At 35.8% G+C, this 17,704-nt stretch overlaps 5 protein-coding genes across 13 annotated transcripts in view; 4 read left to right on the forward strand and 1 right to left on the reverse strand.

Moving 5' to 3' along the window:
* The window catches only part of Slo2 (slowpoke 2), a 156,457-nt gene extending 149,054 nt beyond the window's left edge, over positions 1 to 7,403 (forward strand). For all 9 annotated transcript variants that reach the window (XM_076799870.1, XM_076799877.1, XM_076799878.1 and 6 more), the window contains one exon: positions 162 to 7,403. In XM_076799870.1, coding sequence (XP_076655985.1) covers positions 162 to 965 — 804 coding nt within the window. In that variant the 3' untranslated portion in view covers positions 966 to 7,403. The remainder of the gene's footprint in view (positions 1 to 161) is intronic.
* A 532-nt stretch (positions 7,404 to 7,935) lies between these two features.
* Positions 7,936 to 10,692, forward strand: LOC143360773 (metaxin-1). Its single transcript, XM_076799900.1, has 5 exons — positions 7,936 to 8,318; positions 8,740 to 8,990; positions 9,068 to 9,233; positions 9,439 to 9,831; positions 10,194 to 10,692. Exons 1-5 carry the CDS (start codon positions 8,241 to 8,243, stop codon positions 10,245 to 10,247), a joined length of 942 nt encoding a protein of 313 aa, XP_076656015.1. The 5' UTR covers positions 7,936 to 8,240; the 3' UTR covers positions 10,248 to 10,692.
* A 10-nt stretch (positions 10,693 to 10,702) lies between these two features.
* Positions 10,703 to 11,990, reverse strand: Nd-23 (NADH dehydrogenase (ubiquinone) 23 kDa subunit). The gene is made up of 4 exons (XM_076799904.1): positions 11,780 to 11,990; positions 11,317 to 11,581; positions 11,019 to 11,211; positions 10,703 to 10,883 (listed from the first exon to the last, which is right to left on the reverse strand). Exons 1-4 carry the CDS (start codon positions 11,805 to 11,807, stop codon positions 10,752 to 10,754), a joined length of 618 nt encoding a protein of 205 aa, XP_076656019.1. The 5' UTR covers positions 11,808 to 11,990; the 3' UTR covers positions 10,703 to 10,751.
* A 416-nt stretch (positions 11,991 to 12,406) lies between these two features.
* LOC143360775 (pyridoxal phosphate homeostasis protein) lies at positions 12,407 to 13,836 on the forward strand. The gene is made up of 4 exons (XM_076799903.1): positions 12,407 to 12,620; positions 12,703 to 13,063; positions 13,146 to 13,387; positions 13,487 to 13,836. Exons 1-4 carry the CDS (start codon positions 12,549 to 12,551, stop codon positions 13,556 to 13,558), a joined length of 747 nt encoding a protein of 248 aa, XP_076656018.1. The 5' UTR covers positions 12,407 to 12,548; the 3' UTR covers positions 13,559 to 13,836.
* Positions 13,837 to 14,326: 490 nt separating this feature from the next.
* LOC143360771 (ubiquitin carboxyl-terminal hydrolase MINDY-3 homolog) lies at positions 14,327 to 17,483 on the forward strand. The gene is made up of 5 exons (XM_076799898.1): positions 14,327 to 14,678; positions 15,026 to 15,455; positions 15,621 to 15,889; positions 15,977 to 16,274; positions 16,415 to 17,483. The coding sequence occupies exons 1-5, from the start codon at positions 14,573 to 14,575 to the stop codon at positions 16,719 to 16,721; spliced, it is 1,410 nt and encodes a 469-aa protein (XP_076656013.1). The 5' UTR covers positions 14,327 to 14,572; the 3' UTR covers positions 16,722 to 17,483.
* Positions 17,484 to 17,704: the final 221 nt, after the last annotated feature.

The raw sequence follows: 17,704 nt of genomic DNA on the forward strand, positions 1-17,704 counted from the left end.
CGACCTCGAAATCTCTCCATTCGAGTAGCTAAGCATCCATCTCAAGACCAATTTATCAGGCACTAAACTGTTTGCACAACTACCAACTGTATTAACAAACCTGGTCTACCGAGAAAGCTTGGTCACCGCCGTTAACACCGGTCTTTTCTTCTGTGAATTAGTATTCCGTGAACCTGGGGGACGAGGCGAGGGACAACCACGTCCAGCAGATCGAGAGAGCCGAGATCGCGAACCTGGTGCGTTCCCGTATGGAGTCGCTGAACCTGCCAGTGGGAGACTACGACGACGTGTCCGAGAAACGCAACAGCCTGTCCTACGTGATTATCAACCCCAGCTGCGACCTGAAGCTGGAGGAAGGGGACATAGTGTACCTGGTCCGACCAAGCCCGTTCTCGGCGCAGAAGACTTTCGAAAGACACAATTCCCGGCGAAAGAGCAACATCAGCTTCTACTCGGCCCAGCTGGTCTCTCAAATGAGTGCGGCAGTAGCTTCGGCGGGCCTGTCAGGTACCGGGGCTAGCAGCCGAAGAGGATCAGCGATCGGACTGCCAAGAGCTTCGCTGTTGACCAATACCAAGTCGAACTCGCTCTCGTTACCTGACAGTCCTACGGTGGCTGGCACTTTGCGGGGACGTTCAAACTCTTTGAGGGTGTTCGACGACAGTATGCTAAGGCGCAGCAACTCCTTGCGTCAGGGCCAGACCGTCAGGAGAAAGGGCAGCGTCGAGTCCATTCAATCGAACCCCACCAATTACAATCCCATCAAGATCGCGCTGAACGACTCCATCGACCTTGAGGTGACTCCACCGGAAGAGGGGTCGCAGCTCGGTAGCGCCAGCAACGCGGGAATCCTCGACGTTGGTCTACCGTTCATGCCAGAGCTAACCGCCGCGTTAGGCTCGAACCATGGCAACAACTTAGGCGGCTCTCTGAGCGGCCTCGCCATACAAGGCACAATAGTATGATATAACCTTATGTGGGGACGCAGGCTTTCCGGCGTGGCGCGAAACTATTGGCTGTAGCGTTCCCACATTTAGCGTTCATAATCGCTAGAAGAGACCTGGTCGAGTCCTGGACGATCATCTCCGTTAAAGTCTCACAGTATCAAAGTAATTCAGTAAATCATTCTAATGAAAATTTGCAGAGTTCAAACTTATCGCTGGACTGCGGATCTTTGTGCATTCATGACGAGATGGCAGACACATTGACGACATTCAAGGATATAATTTGTATCAATGACTCCTGTCATTTGCATTCGATGCAGACAATTTTTATTTTTGTGCAAAGATCCGCAGTCTACTTACCACTAGACTGTGGATTTTATGCATCTATGGCAAACATTAGTGGCTGCACTTGTAAAATATAGGACGACTCAAGTTATTTTCGACTTGCTGAAATTTGTTGAAGTAAGAATGAAATGTGTATCTGGCTCTCGCCTCTTGCAATCAATGCGGACAGTTTTTATTTTGCATAAAGATCTGCAATCTAGTTGGCACATCGCTTCTGGAACTCTTTTAGATCCTGATGAACTTCAGTTTAAGCAACCAAATCGTGAAAAAAATTGCTCTTTAATGATAGATGAAGAATTGTAATCGATATGGTAGTCAACGTGTTAATCGAGGTTGTTGAGATTTTGTTTCTTCGGCAGTTCTGTCTGATTTCTTGTCGAGATTCGAGTGTATACTAAATGTATGACAAAAGGTACAGATATGCTTTGTTGGTTTGGTTTAACCGTTAAACAGCGATTTTTGTTCGTTTGCGACACATTAAGTAGGCGCAATTTGAAACAGTAAAAACATTAGATGAATTTGAAAAACACTATTATATTTTTTTCAACCAGTTGAACATAATAAAAACGAAAATAAATTTCTATTTCACTGCAGGTTATTGTAATTCAGGTAGAAACATTTTATTTTCTATAGAGATCCACTGTTTAATAATAATTTATCGAACTGACAAAGTAACAAAAGAATGAATATTTATGGAACTGACAAAGCAACAAAAGAATGAATGATCATTTGACACAAGATTTCAACCCAACTCTGAAATTATAGTTTACATTATAACGATAATTTTCCTTTCGTAGATAGTACAAATAAATATCTCCCAGCGACCGAGATTAATCATTTCATTTCAGAGTAACCATTAATTCCTCGCAGTGCGCATAGTGAGCTACGTTCTTAAAATGTTTTGCTCTCAATCAAACGTGCACCGCGGCCTCGATGGTCGCACAAAACAAAGTGGAAAAAAAAACTAATAAAATTACGCATGCCAGAGGTCCAGTAACACAATTCATCTATTCGAGACGATTAAACTCTTAGACTAAAATTATGAAACTAGTGACGACGGACAAGAGTTGATTTTGTTCAAACTTAATACATAAGCTTGATGTCTATTTTACATATTAATTCTATTAGAATACGTCGAAATTTTGTGATCTCGTTGTGAGCTCTTCTTCGAAAAGCTGTTAAGTCAATTAGCATTCTTATATTTCAAGGTTGAGGATATTTTTCTTAGCGACACCCCGTATATTTTCTTCGATAATCTTACAGAGCATGAAAAGACGGGTTCAACGAGTACAATGACCATACCATTACGATCACTCAATCACGAGATATTCGTGTCTGAAAGGTAAGGTACCTAACTCAGATCCTACCTTTCAGACGCGAATATCTCGAGACTGAGCGATCGCAATAGTATGGTCATGGTAGTCATTGGATTCGTCTCTTCGTGCTCTACAAGAATATTGAAGAAAATATGGAGGGTGTCGTTAATAAAAAATTCGACGACTCGAAAGTCTGTTATATTTCGACCGCAAGCGTATGTAAACTGCAGAAACGAGCAAGATTTGAGCTTTCTTCTGTCATTTCAAATGGAATAGTAGCATTCTTGTCCCTCGTCAAACGTTGAACTTTCTCGATTTAGCTAACGAGAATAGGTAAAGAAACGAGAAATCGTTTTCTTAGTGCAAGCCCCGATTCTCGCGTAGGGTCACATTCCGTCGTTTAACGCGTGATAATTTTATACTAGAACAAATTTACGACGAGATTATACGATATAATTATGACTATAAATCTAGAGATATTTAAAATTGACCATTTTGATCATATCACGCGAAAAGAGAGAAAGTACGAGAGAAAGAGAGGGAGAGAGAGAGAGACAGTGTGTATGTGTGTGTGTGACGCTGATCAAGCTGGAAGTCATTATATTTGTGTGTGTAGGACGAAAAGAACCTTAAAAACGAGTTTTCAAGCCAACGAAACGAGGTTCTAGAACTGAATCGATTGTCCTGATTATGCTGACTCTGAAAAGTCAGGACGCTCTTTCACACGGACAGACCGAGCATCACGATAATGAACGAGCTCCGAAAATTCTCTGTTCACTGTTTAAAAAAGATGGCTACCAAGGACTCTAGAGCGAAGAAGGATTAAAATACTATTTTCTTCTCTTCTATTAGTTTCAGACACTTATCGGTACCTTTTATCAGAGATTTTCGTGTACACACTTTCATTCAGAGAATCTCGTTTATTCTTAGCTTTCGGGAGGAACATTTGACAATCTGTTCAAATCTGTTAGTCGAACGTAAGCGTCGTTAGGGGACTGCATAATTATATAAATATCTATTTATCGACCTCGAGTCAAAACGCAATCGTTTCTCGACCAATTTACACAACTTTTCCGACCAAACCTCGTCGTATCGAGTATGTACCTGCTTTGATGCTGCTTCCGCTATGCCCAACCCGGTTTCGCAATTTTCAAAAAATCAATTTCTTCAAATAGATTTTCCTTCAGACCACGGACGTGCGAATTCTCAACTCAGTTAAAAGACCGTTCACGTCAAACTGATTTTAATTGATATTCCACGAGACTCCTCTATGATACAGGGTGTCCCAAAAATGTTGTACTGCGTTCAACGGGATTCCTGAGACCATTTGAAATCACTTTTTCCTTTGCGAAAATCTTCTGCGCCACTTCGTTAACATTTTCGCAAAGGAAAAAGTTACTTCAAATGATCTCAGGAATCCCCTTCAACGAAGCACAACAATTTCTGAACACCCTGTATACTTTTATTTAATCTATCTCTGTCTAATGATTTTTAGCTTTCTCGTCCAGAATGAATCAATTTAAATAGTCCAGTTTTGAACTAGTTTATAGCGAATCGATTTAAATAATTTTGAAATAATTTCAAGCGAGTCCAATAGAGTCTCAGCAAATCGACGAAAGTATTGCAGCTGCGATTATTGTTGTGGCGCACAGCGGAGCGAGTCAATCGGTCATCTTCAATCGGAATGATTTACACATTTCTCTTATTCTATTTAGCTTAAGCGCGAACGTGTTTTTGTAGGCAACGAGTCGGTGATCGTTGTTCGACAGCATTCATCCACTCTGAAATAATTCTCCGACAGTTTTCTGCCTGTTTGACTTCATGTCCCTCATTAACTCTCTGTCTTTCTTACCTTGATTAGAAAAGAACGAATGCCGGTTCCGATCGCGATCGTTGTTCACCTTCGTTGACGATTTCCAGTTTTCCCAGTGAAGATTGCAAAATTATTAAACGCAATTTCCACGGAGACAGATTTATAACAAGACCTCTAAACCATCGACATAATTTCTGAAACATAGTGGATCGTTTTACTTTTTAAAAAATCAATCTTCGTAAATATTCTCCAAAACATGCACCAATCCTAACGATCGAAGTATGACAAAAGAAAAAAGAGGGAAGAACAGTAACACCATACGGACAAACGGGACATAGTTAACGAGATAATGTCGGAAACTGGATTAAAGTTCAATAATAAGTTAATTGCTATAGGCTCGATCGAAAAACCATGTGACCTGAAATTAAAGAGAGTTGCGTGTTGTTAGGGGAGGGGTGGTCACACGCCACTCCGTTGTGAAAGCAAACTGTTTCGATTCTAATTATAAGAATTATTCTCCTACGGTTGAGTCGAGCGCGATTGGTCGCTGAGGTTTCCCCCACCACAGTCCCCTCGTCTGTTCGCTCCGCCCACTGTCGCATTCTAAGGCAATAAGCGAGTGATGCGCTATGACAACAACGACCTTCAAACCGCCGATCGAGTTCGACTCGACTCTAGCCGGAAAATGAGTCCAATCGTCGAGCAGTCGCGTTAACATTTGTATAAATAATTAGTGCCGACGCGAACCTGGACGACGGACGCTGAAATTTTCTATTAAAGTAACGGAAATCGAGCAATTGGACTAAACGTGTCGTAATATATCGCTGTGTTGTCAATGAGGATTAACGTACGTATGTGTCAGAAAACAATTACACCGACTTGGTGCAATTGATCGCAGAAAATCTTCTCGTGTAACATGTATGTATAGCGAATCGGAAAGAGTTTGACAGCGATACTGCCGAGCTTGCGATAATGAGATACCGTTCTCTTGGTTCGGGTGTGCTGTGGGATTATAGTGAATTTGTTTAACCCACGATGTACCGAATGATCGATGGTAGAAGAGGGATCAAGTTTAAAATAAAAATCATCTGCACTCAGTTCGAAAGGCACGAGCTAATTTTCTATTCCTTTTCTGTTTTACTGGCAATTATTATACTCATCGACTCGGTTAGCATAAATCTCATTTTTATTACTAGATAAAGTATATCTCCTTATTTACAACTGAAATTTGCAGCTTGGAAGATTATGCTTTTCTCCAAAAATACGGATTACGCAGTATAAATAATATCCTTCGAAAGTTAATGAACAATCACTGTTGGAACATGTTGAACGGGTCAAACAACCTCGAATTGATTTCTCGGCCACCATCGTTGCGAGTTTAATTAACGAATGTGAGATGCGTATAATTTATTTTCGAAAAATGTGGCAAACGAATGAAAGCGTCGGATCAGTCCGTAAGTTGATGCGTGTAATTATTATGGAATTAACATCGCTGTAGGGTATCGGCGCGTTCTGCATTAGACCGAAATCAAATAGCATATTCTCATGATATCCTCGGACAAAAAATGTACATGACAATACTACTAATTTCTTTTGCAAAGAAAAACAATTTCTGTCGCAAAATCTGTGTGCACGAACTTACGGACTGACCCGATAATACGCCGTAAGAAAGTAGAATTAAGCGACTTACAAGATAGCGGACTATAAGTACGACAGTCTTTCAAATAGAAAATTCTCATACGAAATTATGTTTGATTCGCGTAATTGAGATTGATCGATCGATTCGGTTCAAAGCGTTTAACTGTGCACCAAAATTCAGCGTACTTTCTGAACTAGTAGTTAATATAAATGTAGGATACTTCCTTTACGCTTGGTTCTTTAATTGTGTATTGCGAATTTTCAATTCGAGAATTGTTAATAATTTAAACAATCTCTACGATATTTCAACCAGCATAGAATAATGTGTACAGTAGGGAGTTCTAACTTGTTCCCCTCCGAGAACCGCAATGTCCCCACCATTAGTCAAACAGGGGGAACAGGGAGGAGGGCAGATGAGGGGAAGGAGCACGAATTGAGGGGAAAGCGGTAGAAGGGGAAATTGCTAGAACACCCTAATGTACACAATAAACAATCGAAAAGTACGACTGTTCTTATATTAATGTTTTCTTGCATAAATGAGTTTCGAAAATCACAAGTAGATAATCTAATTGAATAATCTATGCTAATTCTTTATATTTTTCTTCTACTGAAATTCGAACGAGGATGACGACCATGGAATGCAGGAAAATACTATATGATGTTTGTAACACGATGTTTTATTAAAACAATTCAAGTTTATTGCACACTTCTTTATTCATTTTTCGTCAGAAGTATTGTACAGTAAGTGTAAATCAGTTGGAACAGTAAGCTGTTTGATTTTAGATTTTTACATTCTCTTTGTAGATTATTATATGTAAAAAGGTAATGCAAGTTTTAATGCGAAAAGGAACGATAAACGAGGCTTTCGATCATTAATACTTACTTGACCGTCTTGTAATGCAAAACGGCAACTTGTACGCGCTCCTGACTATGGGGAATCAATAGTTTATGATATCCGTGGACAGCGGATTTTTATGACGAAAATGGGTAGGTGTAATTTGAAACTAAAGAAAAAAAGAAGAAAAGAAAATAAATTTCCATTTCACTCCAGTTTGTTGCAATCCAGGGAAAATATTTGTTTGCATAAGGATCCGCTGTTTAGTTGTCAAGAAGGAATTGTGAAGCATTAACAACAAGAAAAAGGGAACATTAAACGACTTGAAATATTGTTACAAATATAAAGCTTATTTTCATAAGCTATTTCGACAGCAACAGAATCAAAGAATTGATTTCAACAGCTACGGATTTTATGGAATTAAAAATCAAAGCTTCGCCAAATTTTACCGATTGGAAATGGAATATGAAAGTACGTGACACAGAAATTGCTTTCCGTTTGCCAAAAACAAAGAAATCGATCAGATCGAAAGCGAGATTGTCGAGTTCGTTTCGATTAGCCAGTAAGATTAATCCTCGACCACGAAAAGAACTACGAACGGCCGTATGTAAACAATAAGAACAGAAAAACAGAGAGAGAATGTACCTATATCTATTCTATGTCATGACATATTATCACGGGACGCGTGCATGTAACATTTATTATAAATAAATTATTACAAAGTGGAGTCAACTTTATTCGTGTGCTACCTGGAGATTTGCTACTGGGGAGCTGTACTATGTTCACTCTATGTATGTCCGCTGATAGGCCAGGTCTGGCCTAATGCGTAATAAAAATAAAAAAAAATAAAAAACGGTTACTCGGTCGGTAACGTTTGGCTAACAGTTTGAGCATTTTGCCGCTACGGTCTAGTGGCGCTATTTACAGATTTTCAGTAGCAGACGATTCCTGCCGCTTATTGCAGGTTCTGTTCCAGGCTAAAAAGATGATGCAGATTCTAATCCCGGAAGTGAGCACTCTCATTTCCTCTCTGGTAGGGTAAAGTATCTATTTACATACAATTCGCAACACCTTGTATACATATGTATTGTATACGATAAATTTCTACCATTTTTGTTTGTTTTTCTTTGCTTGATTCTATAAATTTCACGTATAGAAATGAGATAGAAATTAAGTATTGGTTTGTTTTAACATTGTCATTAAGCAAATGACTGATTCAATTTATTAATATGAGAAAATCGATGTTTGTATGCAAGCATTAGAGGCAGCCACAACAAAGGCGTTGCAATACAATTATTTTTTAATTGTCTAATGAAATAAATAAGTGCTCAATTTTACTGTTTTGCGATATGGAAGTATTGGAATTAGATATATGGAAAAGTGATTATGGCCTACCATCGTTTGATATGGAATGTTTACAAGTTTTGGTATGTAATCAAGTTATCGTCAGGTTATGTTACAATCTACCGCATAAATGTTTTTATCGTTATAAAACAATAAATTAAGAATGTTATTATAAATTACGTACTGTCTAATAGGCTGTCTCTGTGTCAAAAGTTTCTTTATATTCTATACTTACTATTATGACCTGAAAATGATACAGTTTCATTCATAACTCTTCTACAAAAGAATTACGTTATGGTTACTTTTTTAAGAAGAAAAGTTACTTAATCCCAGCATGACACCACATTTATGCTCTTTCGAATGTATACATATAATACTATAGGTTTTAAAGTCTGAAATAAATTTGGTAGATTACCTACATATATTAGCTGATGGACAATCTTCGCAAACCAAGATAAATCATTTCTGTATAAGATTATTGTACAATTTTTGTGATTGTTGCAGGTTTATGCTAAATTTAATGGTATACCTGTAAAAGTAAATGCTTCCAATAATCCTTTTAGTACACCGCACGGTCGGTTACCTGTATTGCGAACTAGCAATAGCAAATTTGATACCGTTAGAGAAATAATACTTTACTTTAAACAAAAAAATTGGAATTCAGAAAGTGAATTGTCTCCGAAAGAATGTACGCTAATTATGGCATACAATGAATTATTGAAGGAGAAATTACTACCTGCTTTACAGTTCATTTGGTAACTACATTTTTTCACGTAATTCAAAAGCGCAAGGTACAAATGAAATACATAGCACGAATCATTCTCATCTTTAGGTGGATAGATAAAAAAAATTTAGATGAATTAATAAGACCATGGTATGGTAAAGCACTGCCTTTTCCACTAAATTATTACTATCCTGGGAAATTTGAGCGACAATCGCAAGCTTTATTCGAGTGTTTGTATCCTAACGAAGATAATGTTACCGACATAGAAAATAAGGTGAATAAACGTACAGCTGATTTTCCTTTTGTAATGAAAGTAGATTGCTAGTAATCACTGTAGTATATAGTTAAATTAGTTAATAATAAAATTTACACTCGCGTGTATTGTTAAGCGTATGTTTCGTTGTTTTTACAATAACATGATTTATTGTGTCACTAAAAAGTGACTTTAACAATTTAATAATGGTCAATGTATAAAACAGGTATACTCGGAAGCGCGAAAATGTCTGACGCTTTTATCTACAAGACTTGAAGATTCAAAGTACTTCTTTGGAGAAAAACCGACTGCAATAGACGCTATTTTATATTCATATTTGGCACCGCTGCTCAAGGTTCCTCTACCAAATCCAGCCTTACAAAACCATTTGAAGGCCTGTACAACTTTAGTGAAATATATATCGCGTATATCACAAAAGTACTTTGAAAATGAATATCAAGAGTACGAGCAACGTAAAGCTGAAGAGAATGTGCAGAAAGCAAGAAGAGACTCTGAAAGCGATTCAGATTTTCCTAATAAAAGGAGAAATCAATTTTTTGCTGGAATTTTTGCTACATTGGCAATGGCAGCTTATGCAATTTCAACTGGGATAGTTCAGGTAAATACATTTTTAATAAAACATTTCGAAGGTGCAGTCTGAATCGCCAGGTTTGATGCAATTTTCATAGGCGTGAAATACCGAAAAATATTGTACACACAACTGAATATTACAATTCGTTTTCGAAAAAATAAAAGAACAAATCTTTTATGTGAACGTTAAACGGTCTTTTATTCTTGCCTTTTTAAAAGTCTCTAATAATATATCAGAGTAATGTAAGACATAATAGAAATGCGAATGTAATGTCTAATTACAAAAACGGGACCGTTAAGATAAAACGACGAAGTTGTTAAAATATTTGTACTATAACTACAACTAAATACACTTCTGTTTTTGCTATTTCGCTTTTATACAATTTACAGTCGTCTACGCGTGAACAGCACCGATCACGCAAAGGTAGCGAAATCAATCCTTGATGGCGCAGAAACAAGATGCTGAATTGCCAATATTGGTGGACAAAATTCATAGATCTAGGATTCTATTAAATTTTTCAATTGATATCCTTAGAACTGTATCATACGTGAATAATAATAGAATTCTCGTGCAATATTGTTTGTCTTTGTTAGTTTTAACGACATAATTTGGGTAATTTATAACTATACGTAAAGTACAATTGTATTCGCCAAAACACTCGCATGGCAAATAAAAAGTGTTAAGAAACTATACAATATACAATATGCATGTAGTCGTTCGTTCAAGCCTAAGCCACCGGCGCGCACCTGTTAATTGATTTAATTGTTTATGAAACAGAGCGTCATTAATATTTACACAACTATGATGACAAATTAGAGAAACAAATTTAAATCACAGGCTAGTATTAGCACATTACATTGTATACAGAAATAAACCGGATATGTTAAGCATTTTTTACTATTTATTTATTTGTTCCATACAACTGATTACTACGTTCTAGAAATTGTCTAACGATATAAATGATCAGCATGAATATTACTAGCAATTTCTGACTCCCATTTATCTCCATTGTTCAACAGCTTCTCTTTATTATATAGCATTTCTTCGTGTGTTTCTGTAGAGAATTCAAAATTTGGACCCTAAAACAATTTTAATAAAAAAATTATTAATGTACTACTAAATGTTTTGTAAAAAAATTCAATGACAACCAATATCATAGATAATCAATTCTATGTTAAACAATCAAATCTAATTATATTAATCGTAATAAGTACTTCTACGATCGCGTCCACAGGGCAAGCCTCTTGACAAAAACCACAATAAATACATTTAGTCATATCGATGTCGTATCTCGTCGTTCGTCGAGACCCATCGGCTCTTTCTTCAGCTTCGATGGTAATAGCTTGTGCTGGACAAATTGCTTCGCATAATTTACAGGCAATACACCTCTCCTCTCCGGATGGGTATCTGGGAAAAATAATAATATAATTAGTCATTAGTGCAGTATTTAAATATAATTATGTGTAACAACACGACTATATTTCTAAAATAAATTGACAAATTATAAAATACCTTCGTAATGCGTGTTCTCCTCTAAATCGTGGACTCAAAGGACCCTTCTCAAATGGATAATTTATTGTTGCTGGTTCTCTAAATATATAGGATAACGTAATTCCCATCCCGCGAACAATTTCTGTGAATGCTATTTTATTCATTGCAGTGGTAGTAACGTCACCCCATGTCTCGCCCGTCTTTTCTTCGACGTGAACAGAATAATATTTGCTTCGAGTCGAAGGTACATTTAAGACCTTCGGCAATGTTCGAAATAATTTTAAACCTGAAAATCGTCGCAAATCGTTGAATAAAAGACGAGTAGTTAAAATAACACTAATAATCGAGTTTACTTATTTATATTATAATTATTATGTGTTTCCAACAATTAAGTGAACCGAACTTCTAAACCTAATAACCTATCGGAAAAAACAATTAATAACGACTTATTGTTGATTCAGAAGAAAATCAACATCTAATTTACCAGGTTGCATAATTTTAGGAGATGTCATCTTGAAATGTTAACAATCCCACTTAATGTATCAATAGTTCTTCTTCAAACATAACAGATTTCAATAATTGCAATCACAGTTGCAATCGAAGTTAATAATAATTTTTCACTAACCACAGAGACTAACTATTATTATATTCTAAGTGTATGTACAATCTATTTATATAGGTAAGTACTATCAGAGAGGAAAGGAGAGTGCTCACGTACGGGATTTTAATGTCCCCGATATAGTGCTGCCCCCTAGTCTAATTTTTGGCCTGGATCAGAATCTGGTGGATCAGAATGCAGGTTCTGGTCCAGGCTAAAAAAATGATGCAGATTCTGGTCCAGGCTACAAAAAAATGATGCAGGAAAAGTGGGGACACAGAAATCCCGAACGTGAGCACTCTGATTTCCTCTCTGGTACTATAATCTATAATCGACGGACAAAACGAAGAGGAAACCAGAGGAAAGTATAGTGCTGCACCCCAGCGGATTGCGAAATAGAAATACCAACCGGTACAGAAGGACAGAAGAATGACCGTGGCGCCGGCTCACGGCAAATTGATAAAACCTCTAGTCAAAGAGTACCACGAATCGTCTGTTAGATGGCACCACTTCGAGTGGCCACGACGCCACGAGTACCGTAAGAAAAACGATTGTTTACACTTTACAAGTTCACTTTATTACGATAAGATACCGAATGTTATGATAAAATGAATCATTGATCTTGCACAATATTGGTACACCTACGGTAGTTATAATGTCTGTAGTGGCAGAAAATTTAAAAATAGTATGTAATAAAATTTCAGTTGCTTCAGCCAAAAGACCATTGGTATGTGCATTTAATAAAGCAGTCTAATGTTTAAATAATGTTTAAATAATGTTATAAATAATAGAAAACTTTCTTTTTATAGGAATATAAAACTGCCGAACCACGTCTGGTTGCAGTAAGTAAATTAAAATCTCACGAGTTGATTCAAGATGCGTACGAAGCTGGTCAAAGACATTTCGGTGAAAATTATGTGAACGAGTTAGCTGAAAAAGGCCATCATCCAGATATTTTAGCAAAATGTAACGATATACGTTGGCATTTTATTGGTCATTTACAGCGGAATAAAGTGAACAAATTATTAAACATTCCAAATTTATACGTCGTAGAAACAGTAGATAATGAGACAATTTCATCTGCATTGAATAGTTCTTGGTCCAAATGTAGAAAGCAGGATGAACTCAAATTAAAAGTGATGGTACAAGTTAACACAAGTAAAGAAGAAGGTATTATATACTGCATTTGTATAATACTATTTTCATCTTAAATTTCAAGTTATATGATTCTGATTAAATGTAAAATTTACAGGAAAAAGTGGTTGTCAAATTTCAGAAGTTTGTTCCTTGGTGAAATATATTATAGATAATTGTAAAAATTTAGAATTTATGGGACTTATGACAATAGGCATGTATGGATATGATACAGCCAAAGGACCAAATCCTGATTTTCTGCAATTGAGAGAATGTAAATACAATCTTTCCAAAGAATTGGGTATAGACTCAACAAAAATTGAGTTATCTATGGGAATGTCGAACGATTATGAGCATGCGGTAATTTTAATGGCAGTTCCATATTATTGTGTTTGTCTCATATATATGTATATACATATATATAACACGTACGTAACAAAATGAAAATAAACTTTTTAGGTGGAGTTGGGCAGTACAAATGTGAGAGTGGGCAGTGCAATCTTTGGAGAACGACCCAAAAAGGATACTTAGAATGAGGTAAATATGTATGTGTTTAGCACTGTTCTTTTATAAGAACAATAGCAACAGAATATGTTTATACATATAATTTTGGTGGAGATCTGTTAGTTAAATAACCAAATCGTACAGATTCACTAAATTGTATGTAAAAATAAAATTGTACTATAGTTGCGTAAAATAATTTTTAAATAGTTCATCCATATTTTGAAGATAGTGTAACAAAAGTTATATGGTTGGAAAGCGAAAAAATGTGTAATTGATAAAATAGAGAAACTTATTGTTATCATGTATACACCTGTCCTTGTCGAATGTTACGATATACGATACACTGTCTGTCCTTGTCTTGCATTTCTCTCAAAGTCGCTTGTCGCGCAATCTAACCAAGACGATCGGTAATACTGTTCGATTAGAAGTTTCGTTGGATCGCCGTGAGAAGGCGCCACAGTCACTCTTCTATGTTATCTAAAGTCGGGTCTCTATAAGTATATATGGTCTAAGGTTTTTGCACGGTTGTGGTACCAATAATAGAGAAGGATTTTCCTCTCTAAAGCCAATAGGTACCAATCGGTAATTAACTCCAACAGGAAAATGGAACAAAAAGCCATCGACGAATCAACGCTTAGCAGAGGACATCTGTTTTTTTCATTGGCCGAAAGAAACGATTGGCTTTGCCTGGCTCTTCAGAGCACAAACAAGGCAGATTCGCATAGCATTCTGTGATCAGAATGCGATTATATATATATATGGAATATGGACACAGAATACCTATATATACATACTGTATTCTGTGACACGGATATGACGGCGAACTAAAATTTTCATGAACTATGGTTTTATTCAAAATGGCGACGTACTTGGTATTTATCTCATTCGCGAAACAGGTTATACAAGAGTAGTTAAAATATTTGAAGACGTATAAATTATCAAATTTGTTATAGCTCTGAAAATAATAGTATGATTACATTGAAATAAATTATATATTTGTGGTACGTTTTTATGTTTTGTTGATCGACCAAAACGTGGAGAATGGCTGAAAATGTTACCCAGTACGATGAAGAGGTTTTACGTTCCATTAAAACACTTCTATGGGGTAGCAATGTTAAAGAAGAGGTTTTCAAACGTTGGGCACAAGGTAAGTTTACTTTCAAATACTTTATAAACACCCGATATTTTATGACATTTTTTCAAATATGTTTTCATAATTTCAATCAATGAAATGTAATTGGTCAGTCAGTTGTCACTACATTGGTATAATTTATTTGTTAACTACGAATGAGAAATTATAAATTGTAAATATTGTAAAGTCGTACAAAAGTTTCCAATTACCTGCCCATTTTCAGTAAAAACTATATTTTAGGAATATAGTACAAATTTTAGGTGCAATATTATTTATTCTGCATAAGCAAAGCGGCATTTATTTATTGTATATGATGCTAATTGCAAAGTATTATTATTAAAACAAATGTCGATTTATTTCAGGGTTTTACTTTAGTCCGGATGAGCCCACGGCATTGATACAAGCAGAAGGTGGACCTTGTGCAGTTCTAGCTCCTGTTCAAGCTTTCATTTTAAAACAATTACTGTCAGAAGCTGATATTTCTACCTGGAGAAGTATATGCTCGCATAAGTGTTATCAATTTCTTGTTCGAGCAGCTGTCGAAATTCTAAAACAAGCTGCAGGAGAAAAAGTTCCAAAGTTTTCTATTGTGTATATGAATTGTAAATTTCCCAATGAAGAGACCGAAGAAAACTGTAGATTGTTTGAAAATGCGTCTGAAATCCAGAAAGAAGAAGAAGGAATAAATTCAGATATAAAAAAAAACGACCAGATGAATGAGAAAACATTACCGAAGGAATCAGACGAAGTATATAAGGGTATAAATTCAGACGACTTTCATTCTCATTTGAGGTAACCGAATTATTTCTACTGTTCTATTATTTCTTCTTTATAGCTTGCTATCTAACCCTTGCTAGATAAAAACTATTAACTGTAACGCATTGAGCGTTAGAGCAAATGTTTCCAAAGGTATTTATTCATTGAAAATTTTACAAAAATGTTCACTTTTTTTTCTAGGTTATTTACAACAAATTTCTCGGAACAAATGGAGGAATTCCTCATAGAGAGGTTGGACACATTGAAACGACGATATGGTGTCTTACTGCTTCTGTATAGTGTAATTCTTACGAAAGGTGTGCCAGAAATTCGTGGTGAAATGTCAGACCCTTTGGAATCAATGATTGATCCAACTTATGGTTATGGAAGTCAGAGTCTTATAAATTTGATGCTCACTGGGAGGGCAGTTAGCCACGTATGGGACTACGATCAAACCATTGGAGATCTCAGTAAGAAATTTGATTCAATTATTTTCTGCTATATTTCAGTGAACATATTGATCGTAAGAGTAGTAACCGATGATTTCCTTATTTCAGAATTGCGAGGCATAGACAAGCAGAACACTATAGGATTTCTCGCCCTCCTGGAACATTTACGTTATTGCGAAGTGGGAACATTTTTTAAGTCTCCATCCAATCCTATTTGGGTGTTGGGTTCGGAAACACATTTAACAGTTCTTTTCTCCACTGAAAAGAGATTAGTGAGTCCTGACACACCCGCGGAACATGCGAAAAGAGTATTTAGAAAATTTGATTACGAAGGAAACAATTTTATTCCTGACAATTTGTTACAAGACGTTCTCGCTGAGCTTGGATTAGTGGCAGATGCAGAATAGTAAGTATCATGTATGCAGTGTAGTTTATATTACGCACCTCCATACCTACGATGCATGTTCTACACTCTAGAACATTAAATATTAAGTATTAACATATAATTCTGCTCATATTCGTTATCTAATTGATTCTCTTTTGCAGCGTCTACATAATGAGGAAGAAACTGGATAGCGAAAATTTGGGTATTATTTTGCGTTCGTCTTTTATGGATGAATTCTTCCCCGAAGAATCGCAAAGTTGTCCCGACATATTTCCTTTATACCACTACAACGGTCTTCGGCGTAGCAACGAGGGAAGTAAAGTGATGTATCGTAAGGGACAAGCAGTTTTATTGGAATGCACCATCAAAGGTATTTTGGAAAGTAATCCTATGTTGACGGTTCTGCAAACGAAATGGCCGAGAATTGAAGTTCAGTGGGATATTGGGCAGAATCCAAGTCTTAATTAGTAAGTGTTGCTCAGATTCCGTTTTTCACAATACTATCGGCGCTCCTGCATAAATGAAAGTGATCACGTATTAGAAAATTTACGCAAAATATCGGTCATTTAGAATCTAAATTTTAGACGGAATTTCTATACGTATAATATGCGTTTATGTTCGAAGAAGTTAGGATTGTTCGATTAGAACACTGATTTTGAACGGACAATTGATCAATGATCAAAATCGTTATGTAGCTTTTGTTATTAATTGTCAATTTCAAAAATTAAAGGTTGTCATTATTTCGAATAAATCAACTAACTCTTCCATAAATGAAATTACGAGGAAAAAAGAATATACGAGATACATACATTGTGATATTGGTATTGTAATGATTAGAAAATTACAAGTTTTGAAGGAATTTCAAAATTTGTGCAACACTGACAAATTGTTTCGACGTCAAATAAGTTGTAACTGCTTACCTATGTAATTTATGTAAAAGAAAAACATAGTTTAATAATTTATGAAGAAAAACCAGAAATCAAATAGCCGGTAAGATTAAAATAAGTATTGAATAATATATTATAAATACTATAAAAGGGAAGAACGTAGCATAAAAAACAATTAGAAAAACTTATAAACCAATTTTGATTACTTACGTGGAAAATTCATGAAAATGAATTGGAGCGATGTACACATACATGCGAATAATAGTTAGAAAATTAAAAAGAAATAAAAACAAAAAAATATGTAATAGAAATAAAATAAAATAAAATGTATATGAGATAGAAACCCGAATAAGGAAAGAATTATACATGTATAACCCTGTATAAGTCGTATACAATACAAATAATTTCTTTTAATGTTGTAGTCTAGTCACCTTAAGAATTGTTCAAATATGTATTTACTGTTTTTTTACATTTGTATAATTTTTATGGCAATATGTATTATATATAAATATTCCGTTTTCTTTTGATATGCAATATAATACTCATTCTGGCATACAAAATTTT

The sequence above is a fragment of the Halictus rubicundus genome, chromosome 14, assembly GCF_050948215.1.
Source record: "Halictus rubicundus isolate RS-2024b chromosome 14, iyHalRubi1_principal, whole genome shotgun sequence".
Lineage (NCBI taxonomy): Eukaryota > Metazoa > Arthropoda > Insecta > Hymenoptera > Halictidae > Halictus > Halictus rubicundus.